The 19,892-nt window shown below is 41.7% G+C and overlaps 2 protein-coding genes across 3 annotated transcripts; both read left to right on the top strand.

Annotated features, from left to right (window-relative positions):
* Positions 1–1,506: 1,506 nt before the first annotated feature.
* On the top strand, positions 1,507–19,811 carry LOC114351668 (tyrosine-protein kinase Shark-like). 2 transcript variants are annotated; one of them, XM_028302956.1, is made up of 16 exons: positions 1,507–1,754; positions 2,283–2,379; positions 2,463–2,539; positions 2,847–3,055; positions 5,144–5,342; positions 5,848–5,988; positions 6,236–6,341; positions 6,598–6,719; positions 6,904–7,011; positions 7,336–7,476; positions 10,502–10,841; positions 11,178–11,284; positions 11,609–11,731; positions 12,151–12,350; positions 13,446–13,623; positions 19,710–19,811. In XM_028302956.1, the coding sequence occupies exons 1-16, from the start codon at positions 1,719–1,721 to the stop codon at positions 19,794–19,796; spliced, it is 2,271 nt and encodes a 756-aa protein (XP_028158757.1). In that variant the 5' UTR covers positions 1,507–1,718; the 3' UTR covers positions 19,797–19,811. The 2 variants fall into 2 exon arrangements, with proteins under 2 accessions (XP_028158757.1, XP_028158756.1); XM_028302955.1 differs by having other exon boundaries at positions 13,446–13,759; positions 19,675–19,811.
* Positions 13,855–14,942, top strand: LOC114351670 (tyrosine-protein kinase Shark-like). The gene is made up of 2 exons (XM_028302957.1): positions 13,855–13,998; positions 14,724–14,942. The coding sequence occupies exons 1-2, from the start codon at positions 13,897–13,899 to the stop codon at positions 14,925–14,927; spliced, it is 306 nt and encodes a 101-aa protein (XP_028158758.1). The 5' UTR covers positions 13,855–13,896; the 3' UTR covers positions 14,928–14,942.
* Positions 19,812–19,892: the final 81 nt, after the last annotated feature.

The following is a 19,892-nucleotide window of genomic DNA, read 5'->3' as shown; positions in this document are numbered from 1 at the left end:
TTTTCAAAGGGGCATTATGGGCACGTGCCTACACACCCATTTTAATTCGAATTCACGTAAGATAGAGTCGCAGTTTCTTACCTAACCTACTTTGAAACACTATAAGAATACTACTTATGAGTCTTAGAAGCCGATCAAGCGCAATAGCCTGGCCATTACAAAACAAAACGACTAACATTTACGTAAGAACGCTTTATGGTTGCGCCTGCACACAGAATAGAGACAGGTTACAGTCGCGGACGAACGTCGAACGAAAGTAAATAAACAGCATTCGTGAGGTAAACAAACTTGGGGACTGGTTTGTCCACCGCTTCTAGAACTCTGGGGAATGCTTTCTAAAGAGGTGCCTATGTTGATCCATAAAATGGCCTTATCCCGCATTTCGAACGATCTAAAAAAGTCGCCATTTACTGATCGTTACTTGATCGCATGGCGCTTACAAACTTTCACAGAATAATATTTCTTATTCATTGTTATAAATAATGTTTTAAAAGAAATATGTAAGTATAGCTATTAGCTACACACTAAGAAATAAATATTACGTTAAACAAGGCAAAAAGTAAACACTGAGCAGCCAATAAATAGAGTAGCGAAATTAGAAACGATAAAAGCACGAACTTTTCTGTAAGGTTTGCACACAAATATTTCAAAATATAGGTAGGTAACTAGGTAACCACTGAGATTATTGAGCATTATAAAGCTTATTCACACGAGATCTTATTATTCGCGAGACTTAATGAAATAGGTAGAGATATAATGAGTCACCAGTATCTGATTGCGCAGTCATACGGACGGCTGTTAGGGTTCCTTTGGACTTAAGTAAAAGCCTTTAAAGATTACATTTTAAAATAACAAAGCATCCAGGATTCCCTTCCCCAAGTCCGTCCATCTATCCACCACAGTATAATGTGATAGACTACCAATTAATATTAAGATAAGATAACCCATAATTTTCTAAATGAAGGCAACTAAAGTAATGTAAAACCTAGCATTACTCAGTAGGTAAGGTGGTAGAACATTTCCAACACAGAAAGCCATTATGTTATGGATGACAATAGTTAAAACGTATGTTAATAACTAACTATTCGTATCCAAAAGGATTCTTACAAGATCCATCACGCGTTAAGTACTTCTCTCTAACTAAAGTAAGTAAACATAACCATGATGCACCATTAGTAAATCATTAAGACCGCCTTTTTGCTGCTGAAATAGGAATTAGGTATTGCTTTAAAAGGTATCTGAAGTCATCAGTGAGAGATAGTGTTAAAATAAATACTTAAATAACTAGCATAACGTATTAAATTTAACCAACTGTCTAACCTACAGTTATCTTCCTAATAGTTACATCTATTACCTCGTGTTCTATTAATTTATGGCTATATTTACAAGCCACTATACAATAATGAAGTTGTGCTGTGACTGAGGGAATGCGTCGTACTACATATACCATTGTAGAACTGAGTACGTTGGTGATTCATTTCTCGGAATTGACCTTGCTATGAGTCATTCGCTGGAAGGCAGAGTCGGGGATACCGCGCCTGTCTGCCGGTTGCTTGCTAGACGCACTCCGCTTACCGCCACCACTAAATCTGAATAATTCGTGTTAAAAATCTAATCTTAATTATCAACGAAAATGTGTGTTAATAAACGCGGGGAAAATAAATAAGTTAGAACAATTTAAATATTGTCAATATTTTGGTGTTTGTGAAGTGGATATCATGATAACAACCATGACGTCATTCATATTGTTGAAGGTAAGTAATATTTCTAAAATATTTATTAACGATAAACCATTAATTAATTACCTCTTATTAATTAGGTTTTATAATAAATGAATCATCATTGAAGTTCTTATCAGTTTCTTATTTGAGTTCTGTAGTATGTGACGTTTACAATATTAATCGGACTAATACAAAGAGACAGCAAAGTTATCTCTGTCTCTTTTTCCCTTTACTAAGTACGCTTCTGCTGAACGAGATAGCAATATTCTGTTCCTGTTTTTACGATTTGTTTGGTTTCTTGAACGTGTAAATAATAGTGTTAGAAAGAAATAGAATGAAATATGGCGAGTAGTTTGTAAAGTTTGATTACGCGTAAATTAACACAATAAAATATTTTAAATTAATTTCATAAATGGGTTTGTGAATGAGTGACGCTTTATTCAATCGTCTCAAACACAGTTTAGTTTAATGTGAATTGTCATTTCCGCGCTATGAAATGCTCAAGGAGAAGTTTGTCAGTCATCTGATACTTGTTGAACAAGTTTTCAATTAACTTTTCAGACAAATTCGTTCTTATTGAGGATGAACAGAGAGGATAACGTGAACTGGTTCCATGGGAAAATATCACGAGACACTGCTGAAAACTTGTTAAAGGAAGGTAAGTGATGTTAATCATTTGGAAAAGTTGTTTGTTTACTTGAGCCTGTTTTTTATTTAAACATTATTTTAAATTGGTTGTAGAAGGTGAGGATGGTGTTTTCTTGGTACGTGAGAGCAACACTTCGCCTGGAGATTATGTGCTTTCTGTTTTACATCAAGTAAGAAGTTTTCTTTATGTTATAACCTCAAAGTCTATCAGAGTAAAGTTTTCATTGTGTTGGGCAGTTCTTCCAACTATTTTTTAAAAATCTTTAAAACTGTTCAATAATGTTTAATATAATAATAATCCTAGCATAATATTTATGTACTTGAAGAAAGGAAAAAAAATAATAATTCATAGTTAAATTAAAAAATTGCTTTGTTTCATATTATCCTCTTATTTGAGATTTAGTATTATATTTTCCTTATGATTCTATTCTGTTATTATTAAAAATACTAAGATTAAAAATAAAACATTTGCTGCAGGGGGAAGTAGTGCATTATCAAATTCGGAGACATGGTGAAGATGCATTCTTCTCCATCGAAGAGCACACAACAGTCCACGGACTGGATACTCTCATACAACATTACCGTGGGGACTCCAATGGGCTCGTCACCCGACTGTCTGTTGTTTGCAAAGGGCAACCTCCACCTCACGAGTCTCGTACTCAGGGAACAACAAATCTTTTGCATCGGTGAGTTGATAATTGTGATTATTACGTTTAGGTTACTATTATTTTTATTCTTTAACCTTTTTAGTCGAACCCGTTATAAAAGAGAGATTTATTTAAACGGAAAGTATTTCTCATGCTATCAAATCTAATAAGTTTCAATCAACAACCATAATAGACAATGTTTTTGTTATTCTCCAGCTCTCATCGCTCAATAGGGCTTATCAGTTGAAGTAGGAAGTTCTATTAAGATGATAGCAACTCAAATTGCCCTTAATTTTTCATTTGTGTTTCGTTGTTTGAGTAACAGAAGATACCTAGACAGACTATACAAAGCATCTTACAAATACCTTTTAACATTATTTTGTTGTTGTGTTTTTTCTTACTACTGTACTGTTTTATTGTGCTTTTTTAAATTTCTAAGAAGTAAATACTTGTATCAAACTTATTCGATTAGATACTTCTAGATTTTGCTAAAATATATGTCACATACTTAAATACATTTTCTCAAACTCAAATCAATAGAATTTCTTCTGGGGTCATTGAACTCATTGTTTTATTCATGTTGCATTGAAGTACAGCGCAGCCACACAAGTACATAATACACAACACTTTATGGACGATTTCCTGTTGAATGCATTTATTGGATAAATTTGAAAGCCCCCACTGTACAAACTTTGTACTAAATCATGTGCAACAAAGACAGGGTGATGACAATAATACAATACTATGTACTAATGTATGTAGCTACTATATTTTTCCTTTCATAAAATACCAAACACGACTAGTCACTGCATTGAACTCTGATTGGAATACCATATGAGTCTAAAGTGTGATAATTACTTACACACGCATGTTCATTATAATGCCATGTGGTCGTAATGATACAATTAAATGTAGGTATCATAGTTTTGGAAGTAATTATAAAACTAGATCTTAATTAGGAGCTACTTAGAGCTATTTCAAATGCGGGAAGCTGGCACTTGAAGGGCATCAAGTTGTGTTTTCTTGCAATAGACATTAGCGTTGCGTTATCACAAAATACATAGAGATAAACGTTGCGTTGGGTGAAATACACATCTCCAGTGCTACCACTTGTTGCGGACTAATCGAGTCGACTGTCCTTTAAAATATTCGATTTCATTCGATAAAAAAATACGAATGTAACATTCATTTCGTGATCTGAGAATCTCTATCTTGGCCAATTTTTATGGAAAGTTACAAAGGAATTAAGTTCAGAAAAATAAGAAAACCTTGATAAAAGACAAATGACGCACGTACAATTTTGCCTAAGGCTAGTACGATACGACTGTTATTAACTTACAAACTAATATTTATTCAAATGTTAATTACACGATGAGTAACACTAGTCATACTTAAGAATGTTTTGAAGATGTAGCTGACAAAATATCATAGCAACCATATTCATTCAAGACACATCTGTGTTTGGCAAAGATGAATCACTGTTTATATTAGTGATTCATTGAATATAAATATTATCATTTCTAATTGTATTATTTATTTATCTGAAAGCAAATTCCATTGGATGATTGAATGATAGTTTATTGTTTTGTAAAATTATACTTATGGTGGGTACTAGAAGTAGTAGACTACCGTTTCGTCATGTGCCCCCCCAAGTATAATTTCACACAGTTTTAATAAACCCTGCCATACTAGGATGAAGCCTACAGAATAGTCTGAGGTTTAGCCCTATATTTCACCGGGACACAATGGCGGCGCAACCAGTCGCCGGCTACCAACAAAATGTATACAGCCCTATAAAGAGTTACTCACCTGGTGTCCGTTTGGTTGCGCAAAGCTCTATACATTTTGTTGGTAGCGGCGACTGGTTGCGCCGCCATGGTGTCCCGGTGAAGTATAGCCCTTAATCTAAATTCTAATTACCCCTGAACCAGTTCCTGTGTGGTGCGGTTGGCATTGATATGTCATGAATACAGACCGCTTAAGAAAACACGACTATCTGGGTTTGCCCATGGTACAAGACCCGATGTGTTAATCCAGAATTATAGTAGCTTTATATTCGTTCTTTTAAAAAAATCGGCCTTTTTGACACTAGCGTCAATTAACTAACCACCGATTTCTACCCAACAGGGCAACCGAAGCCGGCGACTTCAACATAGTGTCTCAGATGCTCGCTTGCGGCTACCGCAACCGAGACGCCAAGAACCAAGATGGGCAGACTGCAGTACACATCGCCGCGCGCGCCGGCCGCGACAACATCCTTGCCAAGCTGATAGAGAGCGGCGCCACTGTCAACGTGCGAGACTCCTTCGGGTACACGCCTCTGCACGTAAGTACTATGAGGCTAGGACAATACTGGAACTAATTACCGCAACCGAGACTGACGCAAAGGACCAAGACGGGCAGACTGCGGTACACATCGCCGCGCGCGCAATTTGATATCTGTAATATCTATCAAGTAAAAGGTTCTATTGTTGGTGATATCAATGTCTAAACTGGTTTCATATTTTTATGTCCATCCTGAGGCACATGAAGTAGGACCTACATAGTAGGTATACAGGGTGGAAACGATAAGTGATCACATTCGATTATTTCTAAACTAGACAAGATATCGAAAAGCTGGTTACTGATCCTGAAAGTGCTTCGCTAGCTCTGAAACATTGAATTTTCGGATAGATCCAGTTTATTCTGTAACCTATTATTGGTACCGTTTGAAAGAGCTTGTGAAGCACTTTCAGAATCAGTAATCAGTTTTTTGATATCTTGTATAGTTTAGAAATTATCGAGTGAGATCACTTAACGTTAAGTCTCTTAATAAATCATTGTTCCTACAGTACACATGCCAGAACAACTTGCCGAGTACAACAGAGCTGTTGATCACCAAGGGGAACGCAAACTATCAGATGCGACACGCGCCCACGGGGAAGGTGCCTCTACACGACGCAGCGCAGCGGGGACACATCGACTGTATCAAGGTAAACAAGGTTTTCATATTCATTTTTAATTATATGTATAATTACTAGAAGCACATTACTTCCTTGTAGCATTATTTTGAGACAGTGGCGTAATATGCCTTTAAAAAGCCCTGTATCAAAATTTGTTAGGGGCACCTGTCATTGATAAGGCGGCAGCTTCACAACTGTTTTGAAACCAATTTTTGTGGGTCTTTTACCACTACTCTTGGATTTTCTATATACTTCATATTATGTATTGTTTTTGTAGGTTCTCCTGAAACTGAAAGCACCAGCCCACCCGAGAACTTTAGCAAAGGACACCCCAGCAGACCTGGCAAAGCATTATGGACACGTAGAATGTTATCAGCTATTGAGTAAGTCATTACAATTAGGAAATGTATGCTTGGCATGTAGTTCTGCAGGTCTGCTCTCTAATTAATAATACATTATCTTTGACCGTCATTAACTCGCTTCGAAAATATAGACACGCCTTTAAAGAGTAGTCCCCCAAAACTGTTTTTCTTACCTGACTGCGCCAGAAGGATTATGTTTTTTTAATCACCAATATTAAAATATGCTTTGACCTTAATGATGTAACTTTTGATTGACGTAATCATTATTTTTTCACAGAAAATCACAAGCCAGAGCCGTCTTCAACGTCAAAAAGCCAGTGGTACCACGGCACCCTGAATCGGGACGAAGCCGTCAAGCTGCTTGAGGATTACTGTCGCCAGCGATCGCTCCGCGACAAGGCGGCGGATGGCGTGTATCTAGTGCGCTACAGCGAGCGACACACGGGCGCTTACGTGCTGACTATGCTAAGCGAAAATACGCCGTATAACTTCATTATAAGAAAAGAGGTAAGTGACGACATAATTAAGCGATTTATTCAAGCTGCTTGAGGATTACTGTCGCCAGCGCTCTTTGCGCGACAAGGCGGCGGATGGCGTGTATCTAGTGCGCTACAGCGAGCGACACACGGGCGCTTACGTGCTGACTATGCTAAGCGAAAATACGCCGTATAACTTCATTATAAGAAAAGAGGTAAACAATAGCATGCAAATAATTAACAGCACAGCCCACCCCCTACTGTAAAAAGTGAAATAAATGATTCGGGCAGCTCAGTGCGTATTGACAGAGGTAGGTGGAACTTTGGTGATCCCCACAAAAATACCACCACAATCGAGCCTAAGAAATGCGGTGAAACTGCACGAGATTTTTAGTAGGCCCTATTGCCACATTCCATCGCGTCGCTAGATTGGCGAACTGATATGTTCGAATATTTTTTTAACTACCTATTATAGCATGGTTAATACTCGTTAATACTCGTAGACCACCAGAAATAGCAAGTATTTTGTTTTGTTTCAGGGCAATTGGCTTTTTATTGACGACGGCCCATACCTAGAATCTCTTGAAAGACTGATCGAACACTATAACACGGTTCCTGATGGTTTACCGACTCGCCTGATGACCGCTGTTCCCCCGAAGCCTAAACCACCTCTGCCAGAAGTGAGTATAGTTCAGAAAACTTACAATTTATTTGCTTTCCTATATTTAAAACTCACACATGTACACAGAATTTATCAACACCACAGATAACCACTTTCAACGTCCCACAAACAAAACGAATCCATATTGACTTGTCTTAAGGTCGAAAACTACTTGGCATTAGTTATTTGTATATTGGCACAATATTATAGCCACGATAGCCGAACGGTGAAGGGGTCGGAGTGGCCGACTCGAGATCCGAGGAACGCGGGTTCGAATCCCACCGTCGCGTCGCTCGACTATTGTGGTGAGCTCACTCGTAACACAAGCTTATTTAGCTTACCATGAGGGGCTAACGGGACTATTAGTAATTTGTGCAATACCAATTGCTAATAATCTTAAAAAAAAACCGGCCAAGTGCGAGTCGGGCTCTCACACCGAGGGTTCCGCCGTCCAAACGTANATAGAGAGCGGCGCCACTGTCAACGTGCGAGACTCCTTCGGGTACACGCCTCTACACGTAAGTACTATGAATATAGGACAATACTGGAACTAATTACCGCAACCGAGACGCAAAGGACCAAGACGGACAGACTGCGGTACACATCGCCGCCCGCGCCGGTCGCGACATCATCCTTGCCAAGTTGATAGAGAGCGGTGCCACTGCAGCTGTCAACGTGCGAGACTCCTTCGGGTACACGCCTCTACACGTAAGTACCATGAATATAATAGGTAGAATAATGGTGGCGTCAATTGAGTCAAAACGAATTCTAAATGAGCTTGCTTCTGCTTGGGCCTAGCCTGGGGTTAACACCTAAGTGTAAGAGCACACGATGCATTGCGGTGCCGTACCGCAAAGATTTCACTGTATCGCCAGAGCACACGAGCGGTCCGTTGCAAGTGTGACATGCTACAGATATTTTTATGTAAGACGATGCAGAAATGCCGCTCCGCGCGTTTGCCTCATCAATGACACAAAGGGGATGTCTCATAAAAAAACTCATAAAACTCATTTATTTCTGTAAATAGGCTTAAAAAAGCACTTTTACTGTCTGTCTTTAGAATCGCCAACTATATAAAATATGTTGTTTCAAATTCAGTCGCTCAATAAATTATTTTATCTACAGTACACATGCCAGAACAACTTGCCGAGTACGACAGAGCTGTTGATTACAAAGGGGAACGCGAACTATCAGATGCGGCACGCACCTACCGGGAAGGTGCCTCTACACGATGCAGCGCAGCGGGGACACATCGACTGTATCAAGGTAAACAAGGTTTTCATATAAATAAATAAATAAACATTCATTTTTAATTATAATTATTAGAGGACCCACATTACTTCCCTGTAGCTTCAAATTTTAAGACAAGGCGTAGTGTGCCGTAAAAAAGCCCTGTACCAAAATTTGTTACGGTTCATTCTTCTTCTTTTCGTGTCGACAACAAACCTACACAATGTCAGCCCAAAACTCCGCCACAAGAGTGGCGTTGTCAGTAGCACTCATCAAATCCTCCTGAGTGCAGTTGCTTGGGCATTGATAGGACGGCAGCTACACAACTGTTTTGAAACCAATTTTTGTGGGTCTTTTACCACTACTCTTGGATTTTCTATATACTTCATATTATGTATTGTTTTTGTAGGTTCTCCTGAAACTGAAAGCACCAGCCCACCCGAGAACTTTAGCAAAGGACACCCCAGCAGACCTGGCAAAGCATTACGGACACGTAGAATGTTATCAGCTATTGAGTAAGTCATTATTAGGAAATGTATGTTTGGCATGTAGTTCTACAGGTCTGCTCTCTAATTAATAATACATTATCTTCGACCGTCATTAACTCGCTTCGAAAATATAGACACGCCTCTAAAGAGAAGCCCCCCGAAAATGTGTTTTTTACCCGACTGCGGCAGAAGAAGGATTATGTTTTTTTAGTCAACAATGTTAAAATATGCTTTGACCTTAATGGTGTACCTTTTGATTGACGTAATCATATTTTTTTCCTAGAAAACCACAAGCCAGAGCCGTCTTCAACATCAAAAAGCCAGTGGTACCACGGCACCCTGAATCGGGACGAAGCCGTCAAGCTGCTTGAGGATTACTGTCGACAGCGCTCGCTCCGCGACAAGGCGGCGGATGGCGTGTATCTAGTGCGCTACAGCGAGCGACACACGGGCGCTTACGTGCTGACTATGCTAAGCGAAAATACGCCGTATAACTTCATTATAAGAAAAGAGGTAAAATAGCATGCAAATAATTAACAGCACTGCCCACCCCTACTGTAAAAACTGAAATAAATGATTCGGGCAGCTCAGCGCGTATTGATAGAGCGGTAGGTGGAACTTTGGTGAACCCCAAAAAAATACCGCCACAATTGAGCTACAAGCACAAGATTTCTGGTTCTGTGCCATCCCTTTGCCACATTCCATCGCGTCGCTAGACTGGCGAATTGATATGTTCGAATCTTTTTTTAAACTATACCATGGTTAATATACTCGTAGACCACCAGAAATAGCAAGTATTTTGTTTTGTTTCAGGGCAATTGGCTTTTTATTGACGACGGCCCATACCTAGAATCTCTTGAAAGACTGATCGAACACTATAACACGGTTCCTGATGGTTTACCGACTCGCCTGATGACCGCTGTTCCCCCAAAGCCTAAACCACCTCTGCCAGAAGTGAGTATAGTTCAGAAAACTTACAATTTATTTGCTTTCCTATATTTAAAGCTCACACACGTACCTACACAGAATTTATCAACACTACAGATACATAACTACTTTCAATGTCCCATAAACAAAACGAATCCTTATGAGCTTGTCTCAAGGTCGAAAACTACTTGGCATTAGTTTATTTGCAGGGATGTTATGGATATCCGTAACTGTAACCGAAACTTTCGGTTATCCGAAATAAAAAAATATCCGTAACCGTAACTGGTATAATATTAATCTGATATCCGTAACCGTATCCATTACCGAAACTACATATCCATAACATCCCTATTTATTTGTATATTGGCACACAATATCTTGATCCACCATTTTTTCCAGTTCTCCACAATGCCACGGACCAAGAAGCCATCGCCGAGCCGCGCCGCCATGAACCAGACGCTATCCCTAGTCAAGCACGACATCCTCAGCGACAAGATGTCCCACCCGCACTCCCCTCCCATCCCCGCCATCCCAACCACCAACAATGCCTTCGAACTGCTCACTCGCAACCTGTCCTTCTCTTCTGACTTCAATAACGACAGTCTGAACAACAACGATGAGCCGCAAGATGACAACGATACGTACAAAGTGCCCGTGAATAATAGCGCGGTGGTGACGCTGGCGGAGAATTATAATGAGATATCGATCAATTCGGAGGGCCAGCTGTCGACGTTGCAAGGTTAGTTCCTTATTTACTTAAAGCAAGTCAGTTCCTTATTCATCATCATTACAGAGAAGATTCTAGGTTTGGTATTGGTGTACCTACTTGAGAGTTAATACATTTTTCAAAGCATAATGTAGGTACGCGTAATTAGTTGGATTAAATTAGACGTATTGTATCGAGTTACCATCAAGTATCAAGACGTCCAGTCCCTGTTTTCATTTATTCCCCCGNTTCCCCCATTTCCTCGTGGTCATACTAGTTTGTCATACCAGTATGACCACGAGGTATACATAATGAGGAAACGGGGGAAGATTCCAGATGTCTTACAAGTCTTAATTACTTCTATTCCAGAATTTATTCCTATGAGTGAGCTGACGTTAGGCGCGGTTCTGGGCGAAGGCGAATTCGGTTCCGTGCTGCGCGCCACTTATTCTCCTCCAGACCAACCGCCACAACAGGTAAGTTCTTACTAAATATCTAAATACATATAACTCAAAGGTGACTGACTGACTGACTTACATAGTGATCTATCAACGCACAGCCCAAACCACTGGACGGATCGGGCTGAAATTTGGCATGCAGGTAGATGTTATGACGGAGGCATCCGCTAAGAAAGGATTTTACGAAACTCCACCCCTAAAAAAAATGTAAATGGGGGTAAAACGGGATCCACGCGTACGAAGTCGCGGGCGGTCGCTTAGTAGGTACAATATATTTTTTTGTTTAGTTTAGTTACCAAGTTTTTACAAGTAGCACAGCATTGATTATACAAATTGTTTTAGGTTGCCGTGAAGACACTCCATATGCAGCACACAGACACTAACAAGCGAGAATTTCTATCGGAAGCGAAGACCATGATGTCGTTAAGGCATCGATGCATAGTGCGCATGATTGGAATATCTTTGGTGAGTTGTTCAAAAAGCTAACGTTACTTTAAAATCAGTTTCAGTTTCATTTTATAGCTTCTGTTACATAACCAATCAATGGCTAAATACTTAGCGACTTTCTTGCACCTTGGAAAATATATAGTTGAGACATTACTGTTGCCTCAAGTATTTCGTCTCTCTCACACATCGTGACATGCTTTTGTAAAGAAATTGACAGTGGCGATAGTTGAACGGTAGATTACGGTTAAATGAACTTCGATGTCAGTGTCAACCCTGAGTTTTCGGAACGGTCGCGCAGCCTTATAAATAAATATTCCTACCTATTAATACTATACCATCTTGTGAAAGAAACGAATAGGGCCACAATCCTGGTGTGATGCTCCATTTGCCTTTCTTATTCTTCCTACATAAAAATATATTCATTATATTGTCCACAGGGTCCACCTCTAGCGATGGTGCAAGAGCTCGTCCCGCTAGGCTCGCTACTAGAGTATCTAGTCCGATATCCAGACAAAGTGTCGGCGGGCTACGAGCTTCGGCTGTGGGCGTGCCAGATCGCCGCCGGCATGAGATACCTGGAGCGCCGCCGGTTCGTGCATAGGGACCTGGCTGCGAGGAACATACTGTTAGCTAGCAGGTGAGTTTATTGGTTATATTGTCAAAGGCTTATTAGTGTTGTCAAGGGTGTACCTCTAGGTATTGTACCAAAGCTCCTGGAGTACCTAGTCCGTTACGAGGATAAAGTGTCGCCGGTTCGTGCACTGAGACCTAGCTGCGAGGAACATCAACATACTGCTAGCTAGCAGGTGAGTTTATTATTTTTGTTGTGAAGGGTTCATCTATAGCGATGGTGCAACAGCTCGTCCCACTGGGCTCGCTCCTAGAGTACCTAGTCCGGTATCCAGACAAAGTGTCGGCGGGCTACGAGCTTCGGCTGTGGGCGTGCCAGATCGCCGCCGGCATGAGATACCTGGAGCGCCGCCGGTTCGTGCATAGGGACCTGGCTGCGAGGAACATACTGTTAGCTAGCAGGTAAATTTATATTGTCAAAAGGCTTATTAGGGTTCACCTCTAGGTATGGTACAAAAGCTCGTCCCGTTCGACTCGCTCCTGGAGTACCGAATCCGCTACAGGACAAAACTACCGGATAAAGTGTCGCCGGTTCGTGCACTGAGACCTAGCTGCTAGGAACATACTGTTAGCTAGCTGGTGAGTTTATTAGTGTTGTCAAGGGTCTAACTGTAGCGATGGTGCAAGAGCTCGTCCCGCTGGGCTTATTACTGCAATACCTGGTCCGGTATCCACTCAAAGTATCGGCGGGCTACGAGCTTCGGCTGTGGGCGTGCCAGATCGCATAATAGCCCAAAAGCTACGGGCATGAGACTGGCGATTCTAGAGCGTTAGATTCCTGTCTGACAGGATCCCATGTGATAAAGAATTATGACTATTATTGTAGTTAACCCACTTCTAATAAGCATAATTATATTAAGCTTGTTTCGAAGGGCAATTGTTTTTAGAAGTTATTTGTTTGTACACTTTCATATCGAGAAACTAATAAGAATATCGACTCGATAACACAGCAGCCAAATAAACTATGTTAAATTAATTTTTAGTTAGGGTTGCTAAGCTTTCCACTATACGCGTCTAAACTCCTTCCAGGTGGTATTATTTAAGACTGTACAATCATACGTTCAAAAAATTCCAACTACAACAGAACTCATATTTCTTTCAGACAACAAGCAAAAATAAGCGACTTCGGCCTCTCGCGGGCGCTGTCCACCGACAGCTCCTACTACAAGGCCAGCCGCGGCGGCAAGTGGCCCATCAAGTGGTACGCGCCCGAGTCCTACAACTACGGAACCTTCAGCCACGCGAGTGACGTGTGGAGCTACGGCGTCACGCTCTGGGAGATGTTCTCATTCGGCAAGCAGCCCTACGGAGACGCAAGAGGCGTGGAGGTACGTGACAACCGGAAGAAAAACATTTATTTTGAGCTCAAGTGGTACAAGATGGAGTCCTACAACTACGGTACCTTCAGCCACGCCAGTGACGTGTGGAGCTACGGCANCGCGGGCGGTCGCTTAGTACAATATATTTTTTTGTTTAGTTTAGTTACCAAGTTTTTACAAGTAGCACAGCATTGATTATACAAATTGTTTTAGGTTGCCGTGAAGACACTCCATATGCAGCACACAGACACTAACAAGCGAGAATTTTTATCGGAAGCGAAGACCATGATGTCGTTAAGGCATCGATGCATAGTGCGCATGATTGGAATATCTTTGGTAAGTTATTCAAAAAGTTTAAATAATGTGTAAACGTGTTTTTATTATGTTAGTTGCACTTAAACTAGCTACTGTTAGATAACCAATAAATGGATAACCAATAAATTCATGTTGTCACAAGTTCGTGAAGTTAACGGCTCTATCTGTCTCTCATACACCTTGAGATGCTACTGTAAAGGCTTCCACAGACCAAACGCAGGTCAGAAGCAATGCGGGTCAGTTGCAGCGCGGCTGAGGCACACTGAAAGCAGCGCAGTTGCAACGCGGGCGGTTGTCAAAAAATTTAAATATTCGAAAACCGCTTTCAACGCGCTGCTACCGCCCTGCCTCCGGTGTGTCATGCTAATATGGCCGCCATAGTAATACAACAGCGCGGGCCCGCGTTCGCGCCGCTTCTGTCCCGCTCCCGCGCCGCCTGGTTTGTCTTCAGCGCGTTCAAATTTGGTGTGACACACTTCAAACATTTTCTTGTATTACAACTTGCGCGGGCCCGCATTCAAACTGCGCTGCTACTGCCCCGCGATTGGTCTGTGGAAGCCTTAAAGAAATCGACTGTTGAAACAGCACAGTTGAATAAACTTTGCCATATCATCAGTGTTAACCCTTGGTATGCAGCTCTTTAAATCTTCCTACCTACTACTATCTTGTGTAAGAAACAACTGGGGCCACAAACTGTCATAGTTTATTCATTTTACACAGGCAGTACATTCATATTATTTCCGCAGGGTCCACCTCTAGCGATGGTACAAGAGCTCGTCCCGCTAGGCTCGCTACTAGAGTATCTAGTCCGGTATCCAGACAAAGTGTCGGCGGGCTACGAGCTTCGGCTGTGGGCGTGCCAGATCGCCGCCGGCATGAGATACCTGGAGCGCCGCCGGTTCGTGCATAGGGACCTGGCTGCAAGGAACATACTGCTGGCTAGCAGGTGAGTTTATTGGTTATATTGTCAAAGGCTTATTAGTGTTGGTTGTCAAGGGTGTACCTCTAGGTATTGTACCAAAGCTCCTGGAGTACCTAGTCCGTTACGAGGATAAAGTGTCGCCGGTTCGTGCACTGAGACCTAGCTGCGAGGAACATCAACATACTGCTAGCTAGCAGGTGAGTTTATTATTTGTGTTGTGAAGGGTTCATCTATAGCGATGGTGCAAGAGCTTGTCCCTTTGGGCTCGCTCCTAGAGTACCTGGTCCGGTATCCAGATAAAGTATCGGCGGGCTACGAGCTCCGGCTGTGGGCGTGCCAGATCGCCGCCGGCATGAGATACCTGGAGCGCCGCCGGTTCGTGCATCGAGACCTGGCTGCGAGGAACATACTGTTAGCTAGCAGGTGAGTTTATTGGTTATATCAGGCCTGTTCATCTCCGCGAGTTTACATCGAAAACAAAACACGCACGATGGCCCACCTACAGGATATTCGACAAGGCCTCACGTACGAGCGAACATTGACTCACGCACGCGTATTCTTGTGTATGATGGAAGAAAATAAAGAAAACGGTGTACTAAATACTGTGCAGTATTTAACTGCCTAAATAATAATAAAAACACAGAATGTACTTTTTTAAGTTGCTTCAAGACACTGAGAGGTAAATAAGTAGTTAATATTATTCATGATAATTCGTGCTAAATCATGTATTTCCTCCGCCATTTTCCGCAGTTTGGCACCTCACGTCACATCATTTTACCGAAGTCAGCCCTATAGCTTCGGCGCAGTGCCGATCACTGATGTTTGTCAACAAAATGGTGCTTGACTCTTGAGACAGGCTAAATTACACCATATTGTTAATGACATTGAGCATAAATTTTTTTAAATACTTTCGCGAAGTAAAACTTCTGTACGTAGTACTTATTATTATTCTGTGGTTATATTGTCAAAGGCTTATTAGGGTTGTCAAGGATGCACCTCTAGGTATTGTACAAAAGCTCGTCCCGTTCGACACGCTCCTGGAGTACCGAATCCGCTACCCGGATAAAGTGTCGCCGGTTCGTGCACTGAGACCTAGCTGCTAGGAACATACTGTTAGCTAGCTGGTGAGTTTATCAGTGTTTTCAAGGGTCTAGCTGGAGCGATGGTGCAACAGTTCGTCCCACTAGGCTCGCTACTAGAGTATCTAGTCCGATATCCAGACAAAGTTTCGGCGGGCTACGAACTGCGGCTTTGGGCGTGTCAGATCGCCGCCGGCATGAGATTCCTGGAGCGCCGCCGGTTCGTGCATCGAGACCTGGCTGCTAGGAACATACTGTTAGCTAGCTGATGAGTTTATTAGTGTTGTCAAGGGTCTAGCTGTAGCGATGGTACAAAAGCTCGTCTCGCGGGGCTCGTTACTAGAATACCTAGTCCGATGAATCTATGGGCATGAGACTGGCGATTCTAAGGCCTTCGATTCCTGTCGACCGCTGGATCCAATATTATTGTTGTAATGAACACACTTCGCAAATACATATTTAGCTTGTTTCGAGAAGCTATTGGGCCTATTGGTATTATAAGTAATTTGTTTGTACACTTTTATATCGATAAACTAATAGAAGGCCTGTTCATCTCCGCGAGTTTACATCGAAAACAAAACACGCACGATGGCCCACCTACAGGATACTATTCGACAAGGCCTCACATACGAGCGAACATTGACTCACGCACGCGTATTCTTGTGTATGATGGAAGAAAATAAAGAAAATGGTGTACTAAATACTGTGCAGTATTTAAATGCCTAAATAATAATAAAAACACAGAATGTACTTTTTTAAGTNAGACAATTATTTTAGTATAGCTGCCAAAGCCACGATGACCCAAACTTCATGATTCACCAACATTCTAACCTTTATTGGGAGCATATGCTGACAAACTTTCAGCTTTTATAAAATGACGTAGGTCTGGCGTTCACTAGCTCTTTAGTCTATATCGCTCGCGTGTAATTATATTGCTGTCGCGTTCGTACACTTACTACGGCCGCCCGTCGCACGGTTGCACATTATAATACTGCGAGTGATAAGGATGGGTAGCTTGGGGTCATTGGACGAAATTCTATTTGCTGACTTTAGCAGGGAATATTCTCGCTGGGTACGCAGTATAGCTCGCGCAACGAAAGTTGATGCGAAAACAATCTCCCTAATGTAATTTTTGAATACAGAATACACAAATCAGTCAAAATACGCAAGACTTTAGCTAGTATACGGATACAAATCTCTGCTTTTGTGAGTGCCTCAACTCTCGCTGCGCGACCTTTACTCTCGCAGGGTAAGTAGTACTCTCTCGGGGTACTTGGTACTATCGCGGACTACATATACGTCCGTATTCACAAACATTACTATGAGGTCTCACAGTGCGCGTGGACGCAGACACACGAACCAATCAGAGCTCTATTCAACGCTGTGTATTCAATTTGCTGCTTCACTTAAACAAGCATCGTTTGTGAACACGGGCGTTAGTCTCGCAAGGTACTCAGTGCTCTCGCAGAGTACGTAATACCCTCGCAAGGTACAGTCGACAGCGCATCAGACTACATTTTTGTTGCACACTCGCTCTTATTGCGACTGTGTAAGATGCCGCAGTGTTGAGTTTGATGTGCTGTCGTCCGTACGTAGTGCCCGGGGGTCCCCTCGTGATCTACCACGGCATCGACCCGGAGCAGTTGCGCCGCCCGCCCAGGATGATCACCGCCAGGGCGGCGCGCTTGATGGGTACGTAGCACTCCACTAGGGTACGTAGCTATCACTCACGTGGCATAAACGTAGCGCTTTTGCAGGATGTTTATAAACTGCAAGCAATAAATAAATATTAAACGTGATATTGTCGCAAGCTCGCATGGTGTCACTTTTGCAGTTTATGTAGCACTTTTGCAGCTTACGTAGCACCAGGCCTGTTCATCTCCGCGAGTTTACATCGAAAACAAAACACGCACGATGGCCCACCTACAGGATACTATTCGACAAGGCCTCACATACGAGCGAACATTGACTCACGCACGCGTATTCTTGTGTATGATGGAAGAAAATAAAGAAAATGGTGTACTAAATACTGTGCAGTAATTAACTGCCTAAATAATATTGTGACAATGCAACAGACATAACATTCTGTTGTTGATTTAATGATCTCTTAAAAAACTGCAATTTTTCATTTCTTAAAGACGATCCAGGAGGAAACGTGTCGTTGAACGAATTATGTTTTGTAGTAAAATGACGAGAAATATTGTATTTCTTCAATGTAATACTTTCACGACATATCAAACAAGTAGCTGCACTGTTTTTGTTAGGCACAACAAAATATTCAGTTTCCCACTCATCTTGAAACAATCTATTTTCATCAGATATCTTTCGTTTATACTTAGAAGATACTCCTGACATTGTTTTTAAATTAAAACAATAACGAAACACTGAACAACTTCAATAAGTCAAACTCAAAACAAGTTGCAACCGGCAAACAGAACGACACGCGCTCACGTAGAAGAGGGATTCCCGCTCGCGGACCTCCCTTTCTGCCAAACACTCACTGGATGGAACGCACCGCCGACCGCGGCCGGCTATCTAGTTACCTATTGTTTTTCTCTGCTGCTCGTGCACTATTTCGCCGACGCGTCGCGAATGGGCGCGAAATTCAAAATAGTACCTATACAATTATCTCTGAGTGTACGCGGGCCACTGATAAAGGCCCGGCGGGCCACATGCGGCCCGCGGGCCGCAGGTTGAGTATAGCTGCCTTAAATCATCCACTCTTGACTCTGCTAACTATATTAATAAGTTTTTTGCAAATATTGGAAATCAGCTTGCTTGCGAAATAAAACAATCTGTAAATAATGATGACATAAGTAATTATCTAAACACCCTATCTAACCAGAAACAATCCTTTGTCCTGCTGGATACTGACCACAAGGAGGTAAACAGTATAATAACGAACCTTAAATCAGATAGCGCCCCAGGATGGGACAACATTTCTACAAAATTTATCAAACACGTTAGAAATGAAATTATTCCTATTGTAACACATTTGGCTAATGTTTGTTTTAAGATGGGTATTTTCCCTGACTCTTTAAAGAAATCTATAATCACGCCGATTTACAAAGGTGGCGAAAAAGATAACGTCAACAATTATAGACCCATCTCGGTTCTCCCAGTTCTTGCGAAAATTCTTGAAAAGTTGTTAAACATTAGACTATTAAACTATCTTGATGCTAAGAATATTCTCTCCCCAAATCAATTTGGTTTTAGACGGCAAATGTCGACTAAGGATGCAGTTACCTCCCCTAAGTACTTTAATATCACAGTCCCTAGATAATGGTCAGAAATGTCTCACAGTGTTTATAGACCTCAAAAAGGCTTTCGACACAGTCTCCTCTTCTATCCTCGTTAAAAAGCTAGAAAAAATTGGCATTAGAGGTAGACAGCTCTTGATTTTTGAAATTTACCTATCTAATAGAAAGCAAAAAGTAAAGATAGATGACTGCACGAGTGAGGACATAGAGGTATCATGTGGCGTACCACAAGGGAGTGTTTTAGGTCCCACTCTATTCCTCATTTATATAAATGATTTATGCAACTTAAATCTTTACAATGCAAAAATATTTTCCTATGCCGATGATACTGCAATCGTCTTCACTGGCTCCAACTGGGCTGATACAAAAAAAACGGCAGAAACCGGTTTAAGAGCGTTTACGCCGTTTGGCGCAAAAACAGTACTTTTTCAACTCNGTGACGTGTGGAGCTACGGCGTCACGCTCTGGGAGATGTTCTCATTTGGCAAGCAGCCCTACGGTGACGCAAGAGGCGTGGAGGTATGTAACTACGAAAAAAAAAGTTATTTTAAAGGTTAAACGGTACGCGTCGGACTAGCTACAACTACGGCACCTTCAGCCACGCGAGTGACGTGTGGAGCTACGGCGTCACGCTCTGGGAGATGTTCTCATTTG

The sequence above is a fragment of the Ostrinia furnacalis genome, unplaced genomic scaffold, assembly GCF_004193835.3.
Source record: "Ostrinia furnacalis isolate ACB-3 unplaced genomic scaffold, ASM419383v2 OfSCF1172, whole genome shotgun sequence".
Taxonomy (NCBI): Eukaryota; Metazoa; Arthropoda; class Insecta; order Lepidoptera; family Crambidae; genus Ostrinia; species Ostrinia furnacalis.
This window is presented reverse-complemented; position numbering and strand designations above follow the sequence as displayed.

What these genes read in the sequence shown, in the direction of transcription:
- LOC114351668 (XM_028302955.1), top strand. Translation starts at nt 1,719, where the DNA reads ATGATAACAACCATGACGTCATTCATATTGTTGAAG. An exon ending in TGAAAACTTGTTAAAGGAAG is followed by an intron (nt 2,380 to 2,462) that starts GTAAGTGATGTT and finishes AATTGGTTGTAG; the next exon opens with AAGGTGAGGATGGTGTTTTC. An exon ending in AACATACTGTTAGCTAGCAG is followed by an intron (nt 12,351 to 13,445) that starts GTGAGTTTATTG and finishes TATTTCTTTCAG; the next exon opens with ACAACAAGCAAAAATAAGCG.
- LOC114351670 (XM_028302957.1), top strand. Translation starts at nt 13,897, where the DNA reads ATGCAGCACACAGACACTAACAAGCGAGAATTTTTATCGGAAGCGAAG. An exon ending in GCATGATTGGAATATCTTTG is followed by an intron (nt 13,999 to 14,723) that starts GTAAGTTATTCA and finishes TTATTTCCGCAG; the next exon opens with GGTCCACCTCTAGCGATGGT.